Raw genomic sequence first — 21,091 nt, forward strand, 5'->3', positions numbered from 1 at the left:
GTTTTATGTTTTGAGAGATTGATCTCCACTGATATGTAATGGAGATTAATCAGCATCTATATCATCAGTGTGCTGTCTTCTTCAGTTAACCCTATTGACTTTCTTCATCTATGTGGCTGTTTAATGAGTCCCATACACTCACTGATTCTCTTTAGATAATGTCTGTGGAGTTGCTCACCCAATTTCTTTATTAACTTGCTACTTACAGGATAAAAGACAACACAAGAAATTAGCCCTTTATGAGCAGTTTCAACTCATTATTTAATCATCATCACTGGAATATTTGACTAAACCATGGAATCAAGCTTTCCATCTTCACACTATAAATAGTCATTTGAGTTAGAAAAATATCAACCTAAACTAATATTTTATTATGTATTTATTATTATATTTTTATTTATAGTATTCATTGTTTTATTTAAAATATGAAAAAATATCAAAGCACAATGAAAGAAATCTAACTTTTGCCATTTTTAATTATATTAAATTAATTAATCAACCATTCTTGTTTGGTTATTAAAGTATTTTAAAATATTGAAATTTGAGTATAGAGTCATTATTTTTATTTAATTAATAATTAATAATATATTTTATAACTTTAAGACATATTTAAATTTTAAAATCTTATTTTATAATATGTTTTGCCTTTTTATAACTTTATAACTAGTATTTTATCAGGAGAAAACTCAATTTATCTACGAGTTTAGTACAAGTTGAGAATTTCTAACTTTACCTCGGATTAGGTCTGACGTGTATTGAACATATTCAAAAGTGGGTTCGACACTAGCCCCTCCAATTTCGAGCTGGTATTAAACATTAAAAAAAAATGTATATATATATATATATCATTGAATTCCTCTGATGACAAGAATATATATGTTTTACTTGCAAGAACCAAATATTGTCTCTTTATATAGACAGTAAAAATGACTCGATTTTGGAATATTTCTGCATGCAATGCTGTGTGTGGAGTAGGGTGCATCCGATTCAGAGGCAGACATGAAACGCAACTGAAATGGACTGGGCCTCATACTTAAGGCAGACGAGGGAGTCAAAAGGGTGAAATATAAAATTCAAATTCTACTCTGAGTCATAATGTATCTTAATTAAAAATTTATTAAGTTCAAATGATTCAAGTTTTTTTTTTTTCCCTAGAAAATTTTCTCCATCAAAGACATTCCCCACTTTTTATGGAAGTTTGATTTTGCCCGACTTATTTTTTACTGTAACTTTAAAATTTTTTTGTACTTTGCCCTACTAATAATGGCAACCAACCTTTTCTATAGGGGTGTACAAAAATGCACCTCAAAATATAGGTTCCAGAAAATTACGGAAAGATCAAAACAAGAAGAGAGTACAATCAGAAAGGACAAACAACAAGGGCAATATAATAACTTGAGCCGCTTCCTCCTCTTTCACCAGCATGGCTGAAGCCAGAGTTGAGTTGGGACCAGCCATTTGCACCCGCAATTACATGACAGTTGCGAAAACTCACTCATTTTAAAGGTTTCATCACTTTTGAGCACTGTGAAGCCAAAAAGATACTTAATCGAGGCTGGAGAGTGATGCCTCTAAAAAATAAAATGACCAACGACAAATAAGCCCTAAAATAAACCTGATCATACAACATAGTTGGGAATTAATTGGAGAAAGAAAAAAATACAAAACAAAACAAAAACAAAAGCTCTCATTTTTTTTTTTAAATACACAGAGCTCACATCTAATACACAAACGCACACCTTTCTCACACAGGCATCACAAGCAAATCTCATTGAAAGCCCTTTGTCACCATTGACTCATTCCAAATCCCAAAACTATCAACCCTCTGGGTTTCTCTTGTTGAATCAGAGACACCAGATTCAGCGCCTTGGGATTTTTTCAGCTTTGCCACAAGAACCCACATATTAGCTAGTTCATTTTCAAGATAAGCTTCTCTTTGTTTGGATTCCTCTACTTTTATTTGAAGCTCGGCCTCTCTTTGATCTCTCTCTAAAAGGGAAGCTTCATATGAAAGTTCTCTTTCCCTACTTAAGGCTAGTTCTCTCTTGACATCTGCAGGAGACACACCTTGATCAGCCCGTTTGATGTGGCTATCTCTGCGGCCATTTCGGGGTGCGCTAATAGCTCTACGGTTATTGGGGGAGTTCTTTTGTGCTGCCAACTCAGCAGCTAGTCTCTCGTTTTGGTTCATAAGTTTGGCAACTTCTTCTGACAATGCCTTTAGCTCAACTGCGGCAGCAGAGGCTAAACCTTTTGCATATGAACTCTCCTCCGCTAGTTTCTGATTCCGAAATTCTAGCTGTTCTTTTGACTCTGTTACTTCAGTCAACTTCTGCTTCAGGTCTTCAATCTCGGCAGCCTAATTAGGGAAAAAGAAAGAGTTTAGATACAGTGCCTTGACTCAAATAACAAGATGGAAATGCTCCAACCCATGCTATGATAACATTACCGCATAACCACAGCATGTACTTAGCCATAATAAGAACAGAAAGGAAAGAAATACCTAGTCGCCCCTCTAGAGTGTGTAATAAACATAAGGCATATTTCATAATTGGATTACTTGGTATGAAGAACTAAACCCATACTGAAGAAGGGTCCATATAGCAAAGAACCTGTGCTTGTACTGTATTCTTTGTTTCTGTATGAAGTTCATGGCCAATCACTGGGCTGACATTTCTTGACTCTAGAGCCTCAGAGAGCTGCTGCTTCAAAGAGGCAACTGTCTCTTGCAATCCTTCACATTCATGGCTCTGATAGAAAGGTGATTTCATGTGAACGTTAGCTCTAAACTGGTAGTATTGATTCGGGAAACTAAGAAAACTTTTTATATTCATTTGTTCCAGTGGCTTTTGTACCTTCTGATTGAGCTGCTCTTGAATTATCCGATTGTCCGCAACTTTAACCTAAGAAGGCAAACAAAGATAGCAAACCATGCTCATTAGATAAACCTAGAAAAATCAGAGGATGACCAATTCCAAAAGTAAATGAAAACCACTTCAGACTTTGATTCCATTAATTAATCTATGATTTCAATTTGTGAACTCCAACATAATGCAGATCTAAAGCCTAGAATAATGTTGAAAAGATGCCTCAAACTAGCTCCAGGAATGGATCAATTAAACACATCATGCAGATATTTAAGAAATGGTATTCCCAGGTTGAAGTGGATAAGATTGCATCACCTCAAGTTCAAAGGACTTCTCATTCAATTGCCCCACCAGTTCAGAAATAGACTGCAGCATGCAACAACCATTTTAGAGATGGACTTGTAATTAGAGGCAAGCACCCTATACAATTTATAAAGAAAAGTAAAAAGTGAACTTACTTGTGATATTTCCAATTTATCCATCTTATTGTGAGAAGCAGCAATGGAGTCAGCAATTTGCTTTTCCAGTAAAGCTATTTGTTCGTTCTTCCCCTTGATTTCATCATTTAACTTTCTCATTTCCACCTTAAATACAAAAGGTCCATTAAGATTGGATATACAGGCATTCCAACAATAGTTAAACAGCACAGAAAAGAAGGAATCAAGATATTACATGAATTTGTTCCTTCCTAGGATTCTTTGCTGCCTCTTCAGATAATCGCTTTAGAGCACTTGAATGTAGTGCCACTTCTCCAGACAAAATCTTTTGCTGTTCCCTCAGCAGATCAATTTGGTCCATTGTTTTTATACTAGTCTGGCATGGAAAAAAAAAAAAGATTTGAAATCTATGATATAAATGGAATTGTCTCATCAGAAAAATTTACATCCCCCAAAGTATATTTAAGCACTTAATTTAATTCTAAATGCACAAGGAAGAAACAACATGTAAATTATTATTTTATTTTTTTTTATAATCAAGGAACCTTCCATGGCCAAGCCCTTAGGACTCTCTATGGAGGACCCAAACATCGGGGTGTTGACCGCCCAGCAACAACCAGCACCAGATAAATTCAGGATATCATTAGTGGCAAAATTTGAACCCAAAACCATGTGCCTCTTATTAGGACCATACTTCTTAGTGTTCGCCCTGACCAATTGGGCTACCCTAATGGGTAACAGCATGTTTACAACCTTCAAATTTCAATGCTTAACCGAGATGAGTCAAGAGTAGTCCTTAAAAATGATAATTGAATGCAAAAAAAAAAAGAAAACCATCATGAGGTTAGATATAAGTAAACAATTAAATCCCAATCATCAATTAATGACCAGTACAGAAAAATTATCACATTGTCTTAGTGGGTTCAATATCATATTTCGTAGCAACTCCACAAACTGGTAAAGTTTCATACAGAGCACAAAAATATATTATAAAAACTGAGAATTCTCTATTGACATAAAAATTTGGTTGCTAACATGCATTGAAGTGTATTATGACATAGGACATGACAAGTTGTTAAAAAAAAAGGAAAAAAAGAAAAGGAACAAAGAGGAGACTAATTCATTGTTGTTTCCTATCAAACAAAAAAAAAAAAGAAAAAGAAAAAGACACGAAGAGGAGACTAGAAAATATAGGAAAAGTATGTAAAGGAATTTCCTAATATTGACTAGTTATTTTTTAAGGTGCCTTAAGGGAATTCTGCCTCGTAAATGGGAAACATTTTACCACAGAACAATTTTTCAAAATTCAAAATGCAGGGATCCCCAAATTTGGCGAACTTCACTGGCAATGCAGGGATCCCTAAAATAAAAACATTCCTAAAAGTCTGACAAATACGTGCTTGGAATAGCTCCTAAAAGATCTCAAAATCCCTTCATAACATATTTTATAAACATTTCTCAATTAATTATTCTAAAAATTGACAAAGATATGAAATTTTTATGGAATACTAAAAATTTCTAGATTATCTAGCTCCAAATAATATCATGCAGTTAGGAATGTAGGGCCTTCTGTAAACCCAATAATTATGGGCAAGGTTGTAGACAAGGCCCCTATCATGAAGAAACCCATAATATATACCAATTTACCACCATTTTTTTTAATCAATTGTGAGTGTAAATTTAGCGTCTAAGCCTATGGTACTGCATTACATACCTCATCTGAGCCTAAGAAAATCGTAAATATTTTGTTTACAGGAATAGTCCACATCATTTAACATTTCTATCATAAAAATCCTTTTCACTGTGTAAAAACTCCCACCCCTTCCTTCCTCTCCCCTTTCCTTTGTTTGTGACTCAACATCTTTCAAAACCTTATTCATGTTAGCGAAGGTCTTCATGAGAATTTCACAAACTAAGATATTGTAATTCAGTGATTCAAAGACACTATACAATATAAGAGCACAAAGCAGAATCAGAATTGAAATATTTGCTCCACAGTAAGATAAACATGCTGAAAATCAGTAAGTTGCATACCAGAGGTGTCTCTTGTCCCAAAAAATCATCCACAGGGACTTCTCTATCCTGTCTGGTCTCAGAAAAAAGATCAATAGGAGAACCTTCTGTAAGTAAAGAATGAGAGAGTCTGGATTCTGTAGGAAGATTAACACTGTCTGCTTGAGGAGTTGAAGGTGTACTGATAGATTTTATTCCACTTGATTTGTCACTAGGACTTCCAGTGCCACTATCTCGTTTCTGGTAAAGAATGGTAAAATTAAACAAGATTCAAAAAAGGGGGAAAAGGAGGACAAATAAAATCAATAAAAGAAAAGGAAAAAAAAGGAGGCTAATAGCATCTAGGCTAGGATAGTATAGAAAATATGTTTCACTAGTTTATTTGATCACACACACTTCCAAGGATATATAGATGAAAATGAATGTGAGATAAAAATTGAAGTGTCCTCAATCGATCTTAAAGTTTGGAAAACATGGTTTCTGTTAAAAATTAAAATGGAAGTGGTTTCTCACAGGAAACCTGGAAATAGGAAAGGAAAATAATTTTTAATAATATTTTCTGATAAGAGCAATTAAATTCCTCTGTTTCCTGTCATTCAGAGAATTTCACAAAGAATAAAGGACTAGCTAAAGTTACATCTCCACATCTAACTAGCCAATATAATCAAATTTTAAGCAAAAACAAATCTCAACTTGTAGCTCAGTTAATCATAAATTTTATGGCCAAGTTATGCATTTTGAATGTCAGTAAACATTCGAAACAGTTTCACTATTGAACTGGTTTTTTTTAATCTGTATTCCTTCTAATTTCCTAACAATAACCAACCATGTACGACAGAACTCTCTTGCAATAGATTCCCACTGTGAGAAAACAAAAAAAATTGTAGCTTGAGATAATTTAAAGGCATAAAAAACTTGATGTCTTTTATTGATGGTATCATTAGTAATAATTGAAAATAATATAATGCACTCTAACTGCAGAAATAAAAATAAAAAGCTTATGAAAAGAAAATAGCAGAATTATTAAAACTCTCTGGCTTAATTTTTGTAGATATAGAGCATGTGCACACACACAGCTCCAATCTTCAAACCATCTAAAATGAGCACTTCCAGTTTCCTTCTAAAATTGCTTCAGTTCCCTTCTAAAATTGCTTCAGTTCCCTCTAGTTTGTACAGGGTTTCAACATCTCACAGGTTCATGACACTCAAAACTTGCCCAAAACACTACCTTAATGTTTTATTTTATTTTATATTTCAATTAAATTTAAGACAACTCTCAATCAAAATTTTGGATGATATGTCCTTGCATATTCCTAATTCTCAATCTCTTCTATATTTCCTGCAAAATATGATTTAGAACCCTAATCAAGATTTTCACACCCAGACCAATTGTCAAGCCAACTCTTGGAGCATCTTCCCTATCTCCCCAAAACATATTAGCAAAGGTCACCCAAAGATTCAGATTCTACATACCCGTAATTTTAACCAGTTTAGCAATCCATGCTTCCGGGTCTTTTTCTCCTCCTTAAGTGTATCATCAGGAGTTTCAGCATTCCCTTCAAGAGAAACATACAAGTCAATGTTTTCATCATCCAAGATCAAGTCTCGCCTTTTGTATGGGAGGTATGCAAGCTGCACATTTAACACAAAGCAATTATGATCAGGTAAAACAATAAATAAATAAGATACTTAATCAAATCATCCCATCGAATTCCAAAGTATGAGAATTATCTACGGTAACCTAGAGTATTTAATTTGGAAATAAACAAATAAAAAAAGAAAAAGAAAAAAAGAATAGAAGATAACCAACTATGCAAAATCATTAAACCTCTTCTTCTCCAAAAGAATGTCTTCTCCTAGGACCAGGGCGCTGAGGAAGTCTTGATGGTTGTGAAGTTTTTGTGGAGACCAAGATCAACTTTGTCAGCCGCTGAATTCTACCCAACAGGGCAGCCTTTGCTTCTTCTTCCTGTTCCAATCTTGATTGCAGCCTGACTTGACCATCTTCTAGCTTCACACATCACATCAATCAAATGAACTGGATCAAGCTTTTTTTCAAATTTTCCTTTTTTCAGGACATGTGATTGCATAAACTACTTGAAGTGGAAATTATTGCATATAATTTCTCTCCCTCATTGTACAGTTACAAACTTTTAATGAGAAAAATTAAGTACAATTATATGTTCAAGAATCGGAAGTGAAATAATTTTATGCAAACAATTTTCACATAAGCAGGACCTGGGAGATGAAAAAATTAAACCAGAGAAGAATGCAGCCAGCCCAGGTACAAACCACAAGACTAACTCATCATAGCCATACCTTTTGTTTTAGAAGCACAAGATCGTCTTCTCCCTTATTTGTTAGGCGAGGAACTACAATACCCCTCTTCAATTGGTCTAACTCTTCCTTCAAACTGCGAATCTCGTTTTGGTATTTCTTGATAAGCGATTTCTCATCGATTATCTGCATTTTTCATAAGATTACTTATGCCAACTGTAAGAGTATTCAAAGTGCAGACAGTTTGAAAGAATATACCTTATTTTGGGCTGCTTGAATTTCAATATGTTTTGCACGATGAGCAAACTTCAGTGTGTTATGTGTCTCCTCTGAATTACTTGAGGAAGGAGTAACAGTGCAAATGAGCTGTAATTTTAGACAATAGAGGTAAATAAATACACAATGAGACTCTTTTTTCGTAAACAGTACTTGTTCTAGAAGTTTATATAGCCTCGTAGATATTTCCAAAATCATCTACAATTCAAAGCAGATATATATCATACTGCTTCCAGTATAAATATCTGGAAAGGCTTACTGAGACACGCCCATGACCACTTAATGAGGACTGAAGAAGCCTGGTCAATTTAGAGTCCCTGTATGGTATATGAGTAGCCCTTCCATCAGTTAATTTTGATATAACCTGTGATAATAATACAAGCATATTTAAGAATAAGTTTATTCTGCTAAATAAAACAAAATTGTAATCCAAACTAAAAATAGGTCTATCTGGTGTGATGTGGTCTATAAGGAATTCAAGAATGGGGAACAGAAACATAAAACATGTTACAAACCGCTCATATGGTTCAAGATTTCTTTTATTTTCCACCAACCAGAATCTACAATGATGAAAAATAGCATTGAGGAAATTGATTCAATTTTTTTTTTTTTTTCACACAAACATATCATGATAGTACTAGATCAAGTTTGCAGATGGTAGATTGGTACAACAGATTTGGCAACTAGAAGAAGAAATACTTAAACAGTTAACTGATTGAGTAATAACAAGTTTGAGGCTTCACAGTTCCAAGAGTTAGCAGGCTTTTATTGATGTATGATCCTTCTTTTCGCCGCACTCCAGTTGTTTCTGCCCTAGAACTCTCCGAACCTGCCAGATCGATGAGGTTCTGCAGGTATAAGTAGAATGCAGAAATGTTACAAGGAATTGATTGATAACATCTTCACAATAGCTAATAGATAGGAAAAGTTATACAGAAAATAAAACTACTAATCATATTGGAGTAAGCATTCTACAAAATAGAGATAGATAAAAATGCAGGCCTATACCTTAAAAAATGATAATAAATGAGCACAGACCTCAAAATAAAACCCTATGGAAACCAACAAACAAACAATTGGAGTAGGTCTCAAGTCAAAAGCCTAAAAGATGTACCAGTTGTGACAAGTTAACTGCTTCCCCCTCACTATTTTCACCACATGGACTGCTCTCTATCGTCTGTAACACAAGAGCAGAAGACAAAGCAGGTTAGATGTAACTACAATGTAACATTCCACAAAAGTAACATTGTTTTTTTGTTAAATAGCACAACATACCAGTGTAAATATTGTGTGGCTTCTACTGCTGAGTAGATTGAAATTAGTGGACCCAACATGTCTATGCTCTGTAATAAAAGAACTAAACTATTAGTGAAAGCATGAAATCAATTGAGGAAAAGTAATGAAAATGTGTACATTTATCAATGTCATAACCATTCTTAACTGTGACTTCAAAAACCAATTGTCCAGCTCTAATTTGAATCCATTTTTTGCTTATCGATAAACACAAATTATCCATGCTTCTGTCAAATTACTTAGGTATGTCTCACACTCTGTCTAACCCAATAGCTTCGTCAAATTACTTGGTTACATTGAGATGGATGTGGGGCGACAGAGGAAGGGAGATTGAATCTGATAACAAGAAGTTAAAGAAAGCTGCAATTGGGAGCAGGATAAAAGGAAGTTGACTCTGATGTTTAGTTCATGGGAAAAAGGACAAATGACTATGATGCTAAAAAGTTAAGTGGCTCAAGTTGGACTACAAGGAAAACAGGAAGGTACAGATGAATGCAAGTTGAGATAACTGGATGAAGTCCAAATAAATAAGATGAAAAAAAAGAGGCAGAAAACTTGTACCTTCTCCAGCTGCTATAAGGGAAAGGGCATGAGCAGGAGATAATACAACTTCTTCCTTTATTCCTTCAACAAAGGTTCCCTACAACCATCAACATATAATAAATAACAACAAATTCCTATAGAATGGATAGTTGAAGTTTCCACAATATGATCAGTTAAATCATCAAAGGAAGAAATAAATTTCATAAAAAGATTTCTATAACATCCTATGTTTGTAAATGACTCTCCACATTCCCATCCCACTTTTACTAGTTAGATCTTTACAATTTTGGGACATATGAAAAGATGGTTTTATTAGTTTCTAAGAAATATCTTATTTCCAACTCAACCAACCAAAGTTTTAAATCTTAACCGCTTGTAGTCAGCTACAGAAATAGACATCATCACTCAGCCCTGACAAGGACAATGAAGTCTGTTAAATTACAAGTCATCAGTCCAGTATTGCATGGCTAATGTAATCTCTTACTTAACTAAAACATAGGCCTATAAAGGCGAGAGAATTGCAGGCAACAGGAAAAAAAGCGGTCACATTCTTAGTCAGATAAAGGCAACACATTTAATGTGAAGATCATGAGTGATAGAACAGTACCTGAAGGTCCTCTCTAATTCTTAGATTTTGTCCTGCTGGATTCAAGAGGTCATTAACAACCTGAAATAAAAGAGGCCTTAAAGGATAGTAGTGTAATCGAAAACCAATGCAGTATGAGAGCTAGTATACAATGAAGATAAAAATAATGAACACAACTTGTCATAGCTTTACAAAGAGCAGAAATAATTGGCTAATGATATACATCACCAAATCAATTTGCAGATAGTAAATCCAGTGCCACTGTGAAGGCTTCAGGATAACAGCATAAGCATGCAAATAAAGACATGAAGTTCTTAGTGCCTCCTAGAAATCTTGGAGGGAAGATTCTATTTGTTCAAGTACATTGGTAATTTGACTTCAATGTTTCTATTGCTTTAAACGCAAATGAAACAAGAACGGTGACGTTGTCAAATTTTTTAGACTGCTTCAGAGTTGGGTGCTCCCTTTTTTGGGTTTCCATGTTCAGCTAGTCAAATGGTGAATCTTAGCAAACCTAATGTTTCATATCTTTTTTGTAGGAAATTTCCTACCTCCTTGGATTTTGTGATTAAGACAACGTTCAGAGCTACAATGATCTTCGTTTTCTAAAGTAGACAATTTGGTCTGCTTTTGATCATATATTTATGTAGCAGATTGTTCCGAGGGAAGGATATCCTGTCATTCTTTGTACTTATTTCATGGCAATAAAATGTTTGTTTCTGCTTAAAAAAATGGATAGCTTAGTCAAGATACAGGAATATCTCATGTAAAACAATGAATCTTTACTGGTCCAAATGCTTGAAAGACATTTTCTTTGTGGACTATGATCCATCATCCATCATCAATCAAGGGGCATATAAAGAGTCTCATACATAGTTGCCACACACAAAATTCAGAAGGTAAGACCACAAAATTGTAATGCATACAAACAAACTTGCACATTAGTACATACATTAAGAGCATGAAATGGACAGTTGTGGATGTACATCACCAAATAAAGAGCTTAAGAGGATGGAAAGAAGCTCACACCTCATTATAGATCTCCAAATATGACACACGAAGAAGAAATTCCCTACTTGGAGTCTGAGATGTAATAAACATTAGACTAAGAAGTCTCTGGCAGCAAGATATATAATAAAAGAGAAAGGATATCAGCCCATATAAAATACCTCTTGAATGATACTAAAAGCATCCTTCACAGCCAGGGGTATAATTCCAGGGGACCTCTGATCACCCTGCCATTGTGTATTAGCAAAATAAGGATATCAGGTACATATCCAAATTCAAAACTGAAAACTTGCTTTTCACTATATAAGATACATATCCCACATCATAGCTTCATACATGCAAAGGTTCAACAAAGAATGCAGTCTTCAAGCTCACAATAAGTAAATAGTGCCTTCCTAAATTTTAAAGACAGAAATAAGAAATAGGCTTACTCATACAGTTTAGAACTTGTTTGGATAAATTATAATGCAAGGAAACACATGCAGAAGACAACCTTGAAAAGCAAATCATGTGACATTAATAATTTGGCAAGCCAATGATCAAACTTCCACAGCCCTCTTTCTTCTTTGGACACTCATGAGCTAACAATTACCAAATTCCCTTTTGACCAAGAAATTAGAAATTCAAATCTTTCGCTTATGACTGACCCACCAAAAGTGATAAGATCTTTGCCTGAATGACCAGATCTTCTCCAGAAATATTGAAAAGGCACTCATAACTGTACCACTACAATCACTATCTCTACACACCAGTTATACCTGCCTAAGTATCCTCCTGGACTTACTGACAAGGTTCTAATCTAGCAAAAGGAGGATCAAGGAAGTGCTTCAGAGGCTTCAAAGGTAGAAGTCCAAAGAGAGAAGAAAAATATCATATTTAGAATCCTAGACTAGGCAATAAAAAATAGGAAGAAGAACCAACTGAGAACTGCCAGATTTAGAATTGTTCATCTCAATCCATCCTTCCCTGACATATCCCATGGACCATTCCCAAAAAATCTCTCACCTTCACTAACTCCCAACAAGGAGCTTCCTTACAAAAACCACCCACCTCCTTTTTTTTGGATAAGCAAAAAGATTTTAAAATAACAATAGAAGAACTATACACAAAGGTAAACGTGAAGTATATAATGGGATACCAAAAAGCTTTGCCATAGAGATAGATCACACAAAAAAACCGCTCTCCTCCCCCCCCCAATTTCACCCAATCTACAAAATCAATTAAAAGCATGGAATCTTCTCTCTATCTATCTACATGATTTTTCCTATTCTAGAACAACTTGGGAAGAAGGAAAAACCCAAGTCCTCCATGCCACCATCAACGTTGCTCTGCGCCACAATCTGCCATCCAGTTCAGCCCCAACACCACCCTCATGGCCGTTGCCACCAGAAAATTGCTCCAATTTAGCACTCTCTTGGGTTCAAGAAGGATTTTTTCACATTAGAATTGGTTCTTACTTTTGCCAATTGTGATGATAAGGTCATTGAATTGGAGTCTAAATTTGAATTACATGCCCACTCGTTGGAAGGATTTGATAGTGAGGTTATTTTGTTTGAAGAAAGTTGATGAAGAATTGGATGCTTTGAATAAGCTTTTCTTGTTTTTTAGGGTATAAAGATCCAATAGTTGGTGCATTTGGCATGGATAATAAAACGAAAATGGGGTTTGCTAAAGTTGGAGGCACATTCAGGGAGTCAATTCATTGTGGGTATAGCTCAATGATTATAAATTTTCTTTTGTATAGCTTGATGATTGGTTGGGCTCTAGTTAAGGTTGTTTTAGACCCGTTTGGGTGTTTGTTTCCTTTTCCTTTTTTGGCCGGTTTGGCGGTGGGTGTATAGATATTGTACACCTTGAGTCACTTTTTTGGCATCTCTTTTTTAACAAATCTTTCTCTTTACCTATATATAAAAAAAATACATTGTCTTTTGTAATAAGAGGTTTGTACAGGTTTGAAAGACCTTCAAATGGGGGAACTGAGGATGCTTACTTTCTGTTCAATAAAATGTAGGAGAGGGATCTTGGACATGATTAATGAAATGTGATGCCATGCAGTTTAAAAAATGTTCCATCAGAATTTTAAAATATCATAAATGACATTCAACCCATATATATCCTTTACAATTATTTATATTGATGATGTCCTTGTATTTTCTAACTCCATTGATCAACATTGGAAGCATCCGAATGTGTTTCTTCGAGTGATTAAAAATGCAGGTTTATTTTGTCTTAGCTAAGAAGGTAAAATTATTCCAAACAAAGGTCATATTCTTAGGACACCATATTCACAGAGGATCCATCATTCCAATTGAAAGAGCAATTGAATTTGCTAGTAAGTTCCCAAATGATATAAAAGATAAAAAGCAATTACAAAGATTCTTAGGAAGTCTAAATTATATTTCAAACTTCTACAAGGTTCTAAAGGTTCTTGTAGAAGGGGAGGTTGGCTTGGTTTTGTCTCTTGGTTTGAGAAGCGGAGGTGCTCCAATCTTCGACATGCAAAGGATGATGCAAGGGCATCCATTGGTTGGTTCCATTTGTTCTAGGATGGCATCCTTTGAATCAGCTACTCCGTTGTCGTTGGTCCTCTATTTTCTAATGCTCTAATGTGGCACTCATGGAGAAAGCATCCATATTCATAGGTAAACTCTTTATGCTCTGTGAACTCTAGGGGAGGGGGGGGGGGGGGGGGGGGTGTGTAGGGTTCCATCATTTTTGTTTTTTTTTTTTTTTGGGTGTGATGTTGAGAGTGTAGAGGGGAAGGCTTTGAGCCTTATCCTCCTGCCAAAGAGGTTTGGATATGTTTCTGAGAGCAAGGATAAGTCCCTGTTGAGGATGATTTGGTGGGTGTGGTGAGGTTTTCTTTTGATGGGGAGAAAGCACATAAGGGAATGATGGGTACGAAGACAAGGGAAAAGGTTGTTATGTTCCAAGGTGTGTCGCAGTGGAGGAGCACCTTGGATGTTTGGCCAAATAGCAGTCTAGTTGCTTTTGGTAATTTCTTAGGCATGCCGATAGAGAGGTTATGAAGGAGAGAAATAAGTCAACAAGAAGAGGAAGAAGAAAAATCGTTCTTCCATATTTGAAAAGGAATTAAGGAGATTGGAATGCTAGGGGAAATATTTTTTTTTTTTTTTTTTTGATAAGCGAGAGCAGAAAATATATTAAAGAAGGTCGAAAGGCCGCACCGCATATAGGAGGTATACAAAGCAGCCACAAGGCCAAAAAAATAGAAATAGGAACACCTCACCAGCCCTTAGGGGACCGCTACCCACTCCAAGAAGCCTAGAAGTGAAGAGGATTCCTCTCCCCTATACAACTTAGCCCAACTCCATAGACTACAAACAAAAGAGTTCTTAAGAGTCTAAATAGCCAAAAGACCCCCTCTAAAAGCTAACCTATTTCTTTCCTTCCACACCGTCCAAAAAATACATAGCGGAATGGTCTTCCATATCTTCTTCCTTTTTTTACCCACAAAAGGGCCCCGCCAACAGAACAACGCCTCTTTGACCTTCTCTGGAAACACCCACTGAACCCCAAATAAGGCAAAGGCGATTTCCCAAAGGGTCCTAACCACTGTACAGTGTAAAAGAATGTGATTTACATTTTCCTCTTCACAACCACACAAAAAACAACAATTTGGAAGCTGCCACCCACGCATTTGCAACCTATCCAACGTGAGGATTTTTCCCCAAGTAGCCTCCCACGCAAAAAAAGCTACTTTGGTTGGGACTTTATCCACCCAAATATTTTTTCCCGGAAAAACAAGAGGATTAGGGGCTGCCAGCAGATTGTAAGCCACCCAAATCCGAAACCTGGCAGAATCCCTCCTTTCCAAAGCACTGAGTCCTCCTCTAGGGTTACCCTGATGTCCCTTAGCAAAAAGAGCAAGTCTTCTATTAACACCAGCTCCCAATCATTAGAATCTCTAGCCAATCTGAGATTCCACCCTCCTTGGCCAAGCCTTGAGTCCCACACATCATTCACCAAATCATTACTGCACACTGCCAAGGCAAAAATCTGGGGAAACGCTTGGGACAGCGCTTCGTTGCTGCACCAATGATCAGTCTAGAACATGATCTTAGTCTCCCTCCCCACTTTGAACTTCATGTTATTCCAGCACCAGCTCATCTCCTTCAAAATTTCCTTCCAAACTCCCACTCCAAAGGGCCCCCGAGCTTCCTCAGATTTCCAACCACAGCCCTCCATCCCATGCTTCACCCCGATCACCTTCTTCCACAAGAAGTTAGGTAGGTTGGGAATTGGTGACAGTTAGCTAATGAAGTTAGGAACCACCCACCCCTTGTTGTCCTCTAACTATTGGAATTTTATTTTTTTTTCCCATAGGTCTAACTATTGGAATCTCTTTATCACACAAAAGATAAGAGATTCAATAATTTTGAAATGAAAGAGCAGTATTTGCACCAAATATCATGCCAAACCCTCACCCGTAAACCATGCTCCCTATGTAAAAAAACAAAAATAGAGAAATCGTCCCAAAATATTCTAATAAATTTCTATCATCCTTCTCTCTAGTATGTCCCTCACTAGAGCCATATACCAATCACCTTTCTTAACACCTCATATCCTCCACCCAAAACCTTCCTTCACAAGCCATCCTTTTCAATAGCTTAATGGCAATGCCATCTTTCTAGAAGTGCTTCACAACTCAATCTCCTTGACTTCATGGGAAGACATACCACATCCCAATTAACAAGGTGAAGCTTTTTTTCTCCCCCAAAGGAAGTCTTGCTCAAGCCTTTTCAACTTTTTACACACTGATACCTAAATAGGATAGGAGAACATGTAACATACTACTTAACAAAGTGCTTGTGAATATTGAAACCTCCCTTTTCTAGATAAAATAGAGGAACACATGCCTAAGGTTTCTAAGCTGGTCCAAGTTTGACCCATGAAGAGCAAGGTCATCCGTAAAACGGACATGAGAAATGCATCTTCCCTTCCCTCCATCCCATTTGAAAACATTGGATTTAATCACTTTCCATTTCTCTTAATGATGGCTTTAAAACTCAACTCTGTCAAGTTGTCATCTTTAATGCTAGCTCTTTCACACCACCAGTTCAGGGATTGGAGAGAGGAAAAGGGTTGTGGTGGGTAGACAGCCAAAATCAGGCCCCTATTTTTATGAATCCACCTTGGAAAAAGAAATAGTGAGTGCTTCACTCACACAAAAGCTTTTTTTTATAAATTCAAAATGTCACTTTAATAGGCAAGAATGAAATTAGCAATTGTAAAATATTGTTCCTACCACATGCAAACCCAATAGAAAGTGCCTTGTAATGCTCATATTAATTTGGTAGAAGGATAGCCTGTCTGTCCTTGTAGCAAGCTATCCTTCAATAAAATGTTTGTTTCCTATTATTAATAAATAAATAAAATCAATCATTGGGAATGGAATTTTTTTATAGGTGTAATGATCACAGTAGTAGAGAAAGAAAGATGAATTCTGAATGAGTAGAAATGTGTAGTATATAAGAAAGGAGGTATATGGATGGCTATCTCACATGCATGGTATGAGTCTTCCCACTGCTTGTCACACCATACGCAAAAATTGTACCTGATGTGGAAAGAAAACAAAGAAAATGAGCAAAACTGTGGTCATTGACAACATGAAATTTTTCCAAGAAAATTGTTTACACATCCGGGACAACAGTATCAGCCCTCAGTTCAAATGCAACTACAAGAAATGTGACAACACATCATCTTACCAATCCACACTAATGAACACCTATCTTAGGACCTTGACAACTAGCAGTATAACCAATAGCTAGGGGTTGAGCATGCAAGTCCTTGGGAGCACCTAGTGACACCAACTGGCAATTATTCTTTAAGTTCAATTTTTCATCGTAAGCACAAAACCTGAAGAGTTTGAATAAAGAACCAAAATTTGAGAACTAAGATGCATCAAAATATCTTGCTTTGATGATGCATTGCTATATCATGCTTTGATTTTTTGACATGTACAGAAAACTTGTTGGGAATGCAGATTTTTCTGGAGGCAAAAATACTAAATATAATTGTTGGCAAGGCACCACTAGGGAACATGATCCAGGAGCATCTAAAGCACATGCAAAGTCCAAGATGGGGCACCAGTTAGCTTTCAAGTTTCAGCATTAGTATGAAACTCATATCTTCTTTTCCTTCATTTTGTCATCTTATGTGGAGTGCATTTTATTTTTCATTTTATGGCTGGCTAAGGCAACCATGATTGGACATATTAATATGTTACCATAAGGTAAACATTGACATCAGAGCACTTATGCATGCAAGAAGTGAAAATGGAATTAAGAGAAAAGATCTTCACAGTTTACCATTGATGCCTTCCATGGCACCACCGACAATGTGTTGAGCAGCAACATCATAGACATGACGTGTTGTGGTTGTAGGACCAAAAACTCGATCTATAAGCATGAAGAAGCATTCAATTAAGATACAGATTTTATTAAGCTAAAAGTTGAACAAAAAGAATAACATGTTCAAATCTAGTATTTCATATGTTTAGGAACAATTAAACCTAACAGAAAAAATGATAGTCAATGCAAACATTTAAAAGCATAGCAGAAGCTTTAAGTAAAGCACATTCAACTTTGATTTCATAACCTCAAGCTTGAAACAAGCTCAGGTTACAAAGGCTGTTTTCCTTCAAAATCAAATCCCTGAAGTTACTATACAAGAAGCCATTGCAAGAGAACAAATCTTGGAAGACTATATGCATATGGATGCATGAAATGAAGTTTCATGATTGACTCCCACAAAGGCGGAGGGCAATTGCATTCCTGACAAGGTTAAAAAAATATTGAAGAGAGGGAAAAAATACATATGTACATGCTGAAGAGACACAGGCACTGGAAACCTTACACCAACTCAAGGTTGAGACATGTTTGTCAAAAAAGAGGTTGAGAAATGCTTCCAAACATGTTTAAGTAATACCAAGAACTTGCAATTATACTTCACAAGGGTCACAAAATATAAAAATATCATTACAAACAGCGTTAGCAAAGACGATTTCCTAGGTTGCCTAGGCCACCACGCGAGGCAGGGCAAACAAAAGTCACCTCTTGAAGACACAAGCAAAGCGGCTTGAAAGAGGTGGTCACCTTTGACCATAGATTAAGATTAGACATACTAAGATTGTAATTTAATCCAATATAAGATTAGATTAAAATAGGGTACAAGATGAAACATTCTATTATCAATCATAGCGATAATGAGATGAAGGGCTATCAAACTAGTCTTGATGGAATTAATGACGATTTTAATTTCAATGATGATGCCTAAAACTTCTCTACGATGTTCATTTTCTTTTTTCCTTTTTTTTTGTTATTTTGATTTTTGAATGTTTGGAAAATTAGAATATGCATTTGGACGAGAAATTTTCTCTAAACAATCAAATGTTTCTTATGATGTGGGTATAATATTTAACACAAATAATTAGTACTATTTTGTTAATTTTATAAGACACCATGAGGAATGAATATCTAAGGGTGTTCATTGTTGAAGATGACGTTTTTATTGGTTAAGTATCAAATAGGTAAATATACTCATACTCTATTGTTTTACTATAGTCAAACTAACACCTTATTTTTCACCTTTGGCCTTAGGTTAAAAGGAGTCATATTGCCTTCACATCATTTTTTGCTTTCAACAACATTGATTACAAAATAGTCAATGGCTAATAGTTTGAGCTCTAAGTCATGTCAAGAAGCCCCTAACAACTCCAATTTGTTTCTAAAAGTGCCCAAGAATTTGCTTTACTGTCTTCGCCATTGAACCTTGAGAAGAATGTGTTTGAAATTGATAGATGGGGAGCAAATGCCTAATCATTTCATTTGCACCTCCATGACTTACAAAAATAGGTCTAAGTTTTAGTGCAATTATGCATCTTTGCAGCACTGTAATGGCTTCTTCAGTACCTTCTAGTTTCTATTCTACATTTCTTACTTGTTCTGACCATAAAAGGTCCTTGACCAAAGGAGTTTTAAGGATATTTAACTTCTCTTCAAGTATAAATAGAAATCTTTGCAGCATCGCACTAGCACAATCATTATACAGCAATACAATTCAAAAATAACATCAGTGTGTAACAGAATATTTACTGGAATCCAAGAAACTTACCATATGCATATGCTATTGATGGATTATGTTCATTTCGCACAATAGTTTCTCCATCTGCATACCATGCAATCTCCTCTCCTTGACGAATTTCCCTTTGACTACTCCAAACATAACCACAATTGTGCTTAACAAAAAAATGTTGAATTCATAAATACAATCCAGAAATAAAGACCTGAATAAAGCACCTGAGAGGGCGGAATCGGACTGTAACTGTAACATTTTCTTTTGATCTCTCAGTATCCAAGGGCAAACTTTCTGAGTAAAAGTACTGAGGCTTGCTACGGGCTGAAGAGGATGCAGGGGAGCTCAGGCCATCAATTGATGTTTCTAGAAAGTGCTTTGAAGAAGATGTTGTTGAAGATGAAGGAGAATTCGCAGCTTTCAAAGTGCTTGAACCTGTCCTCTTAGATTTTGATCCTTGTCTTGATGCCATTATTGCTCCAATTCAATTCTTCAACAAATTGAATCAAGACAACTTCATTTTCGAGTTCCGTAAGAAACCAACATATTCTAAGGCTCTACTTGGTTGCTGAGAAAATGCAGCTCAGGGAAAAAAAACTGGACGCTACTGATACCATAGCACTATACATTTTTTTTTCCTTTTCGATTTGAATTTTCCAATTTCTAAGAAACAAAACAACAGAAAACACGAAAAAGTTAAATTATCTTTTCCTTACCTCCATTTTCTCGGCAACAACTCAAAACACCAACAATTCTAAAATCGATCAGAACTAACTTCAATATGGAGAATTCCTCGAGAAATTAAAATCTCGCAAAGAATCTGTCTACCGAGAAAATGTAGGAAAAGAAACGAAATCAAAACCCTGAATCTTAAGAAAATAAATAAATAAACTTCCATTCGCCTAAGCCTAATATACCAGAATTTACCTCCTTTCAGTTGCCTCACTCTTTTTCTCTTTTTAAATCTAACAATTGGCAAAAACGCCACTCAACTGAGCCCAATACAGAGTGAGTCTCAGTTGGAGCCTTGAATCTTTTTCACTTTTCGTTCAAAGCAAAAACAGAAAAGCAAAGACATCGGCATTTCACTTTTTCACTTTTTCCTGTTTTCTTTCCTCGGTTTTCTCAGCCACCAAACAGCACCACAGAAAATGAGATTCAGATAAATTACCTGGAATTACTCAAGTCAGCATTGCCAAGAAAACCGAAATTCTGTTGCAGAGCGACAGAGAGCCTTTATACACGGAGATCTCCTTTGGACTCAGGGATCTGGGAGGGTGGAGAAGAAGAAAATCGGGAAAATCATCTTCTTCATCATCAGTCACACAAAAAGTAAGGAAGAGAGAAAGAGAGAGAGAGAGAGAAGTATGATGCTTTTTTTTTTAGAAACTTCACTTTTATTATTTATATTATATATTTTTTATTTTTTTATTTAGTAAGATTTTCTTGCTTTCCTTGGAAGCGATGCCCTTCATCAAAGGCCACCAGCATTTTCAATCCACTTTTAGAGAGAGAATGAGAAAATACTAAAAAGACTTGTGATTCCAAGCACTCACCACTCACCAGTCACCACTGAGACGTTGGGTTTGTATTGGTTTCCATTTTCGTATTCACACGCGTGAGGAAATTCAGCGAATTGACGTTTGCCACGCCATATGTACCGTCCCTCCACCGCCTCATTTTCTCTTCCTTAA

At 35.9% G+C, this 21,091-nt stretch overlaps 1 protein-coding gene across 2 annotated transcripts; it reads right to left on the bottom strand.

Annotated features, from left to right (window-relative positions):
• Positions 1–1,584: 1,584 nt before the first annotated feature.
• On the bottom strand, positions 1,585–20,858 carry LOC100257143 (kinesin-like protein KIN-7K, chloroplastic). 2 transcript variants are annotated; one of them, XM_010655571.3, is made up of 24 exons: positions 20,569–20,858; positions 19,622–19,887; positions 19,437–19,534; positions 17,633–17,722; positions 16,826–16,878; positions 11,462–11,527; positions 11,322–11,375; positions 10,314–10,373; positions 9,725–9,803; positions 9,146–9,213; positions 8,985–9,047; positions 8,614–8,718; positions 8,130–8,234; positions 7,853–7,960; positions 7,637–7,780; positions 7,146–7,328; positions 6,791–6,949; positions 5,339–5,557; positions 3,540–3,680; positions 3,326–3,451; positions 3,183–3,233; positions 2,856–2,903; positions 2,613–2,750; positions 1,585–2,359 (listed from the first exon to the last, which is right to left on the bottom strand). In XM_010655571.3, exons 2-24 carry the CDS (start codon positions 19,867–19,869, stop codon positions 1,769–1,771), a joined length of 2,997 nt encoding a protein of 998 aa, XP_010653873.1. In that variant the 5' UTR covers positions 19,870–19,887; positions 20,569–20,858; the 3' UTR covers positions 1,585–1,768. The 2 variants fall into 2 exon arrangements, with proteins under 2 accessions (XP_010653873.1, XP_010653874.1); XM_010655572.3 differs by lacking the exon at positions 20,569–20,858 and adding an exon at positions 20,114–20,540.
• Between the last annotated feature and the right edge of the window lie 233 nt (positions 20,859–21,091).

This window comes from Vitis vinifera, chromosome 8, assembly GCF_030704535.1.
Source record: "Vitis vinifera cultivar Pinot Noir 40024 chromosome 8, ASM3070453v1".
Taxonomy (NCBI): Eukaryota; Viridiplantae; Streptophyta; class Magnoliopsida; order Vitales; family Vitaceae; genus Vitis; species Vitis vinifera.

What these genes read in the sequence shown, in the direction of transcription:
- LOC100257143 (XM_010655571.3), bottom strand. Translation starts at nt 19,869, where the DNA reads ATGGCATCAAGACAAGGATCAAAATCTAAGAGGACAGGTTCAAGCACT. An exon ending in TGCCATGGAAGGCATCAATG is followed by an intron (nt 16,879 to 17,632) that starts GTAAACTGTGAA and finishes TTTCCACATCAG; the next exon opens with GTACAATTTTTGCGTATGGT. An exon ending in GCCACACAATATTTACACTG is followed by an intron (nt 9,048 to 9,145) that starts GTATGTTGTGCT and finishes CTTGTGTTACAG; the next exon opens with ACGATAGAGAGCAGTCCATG.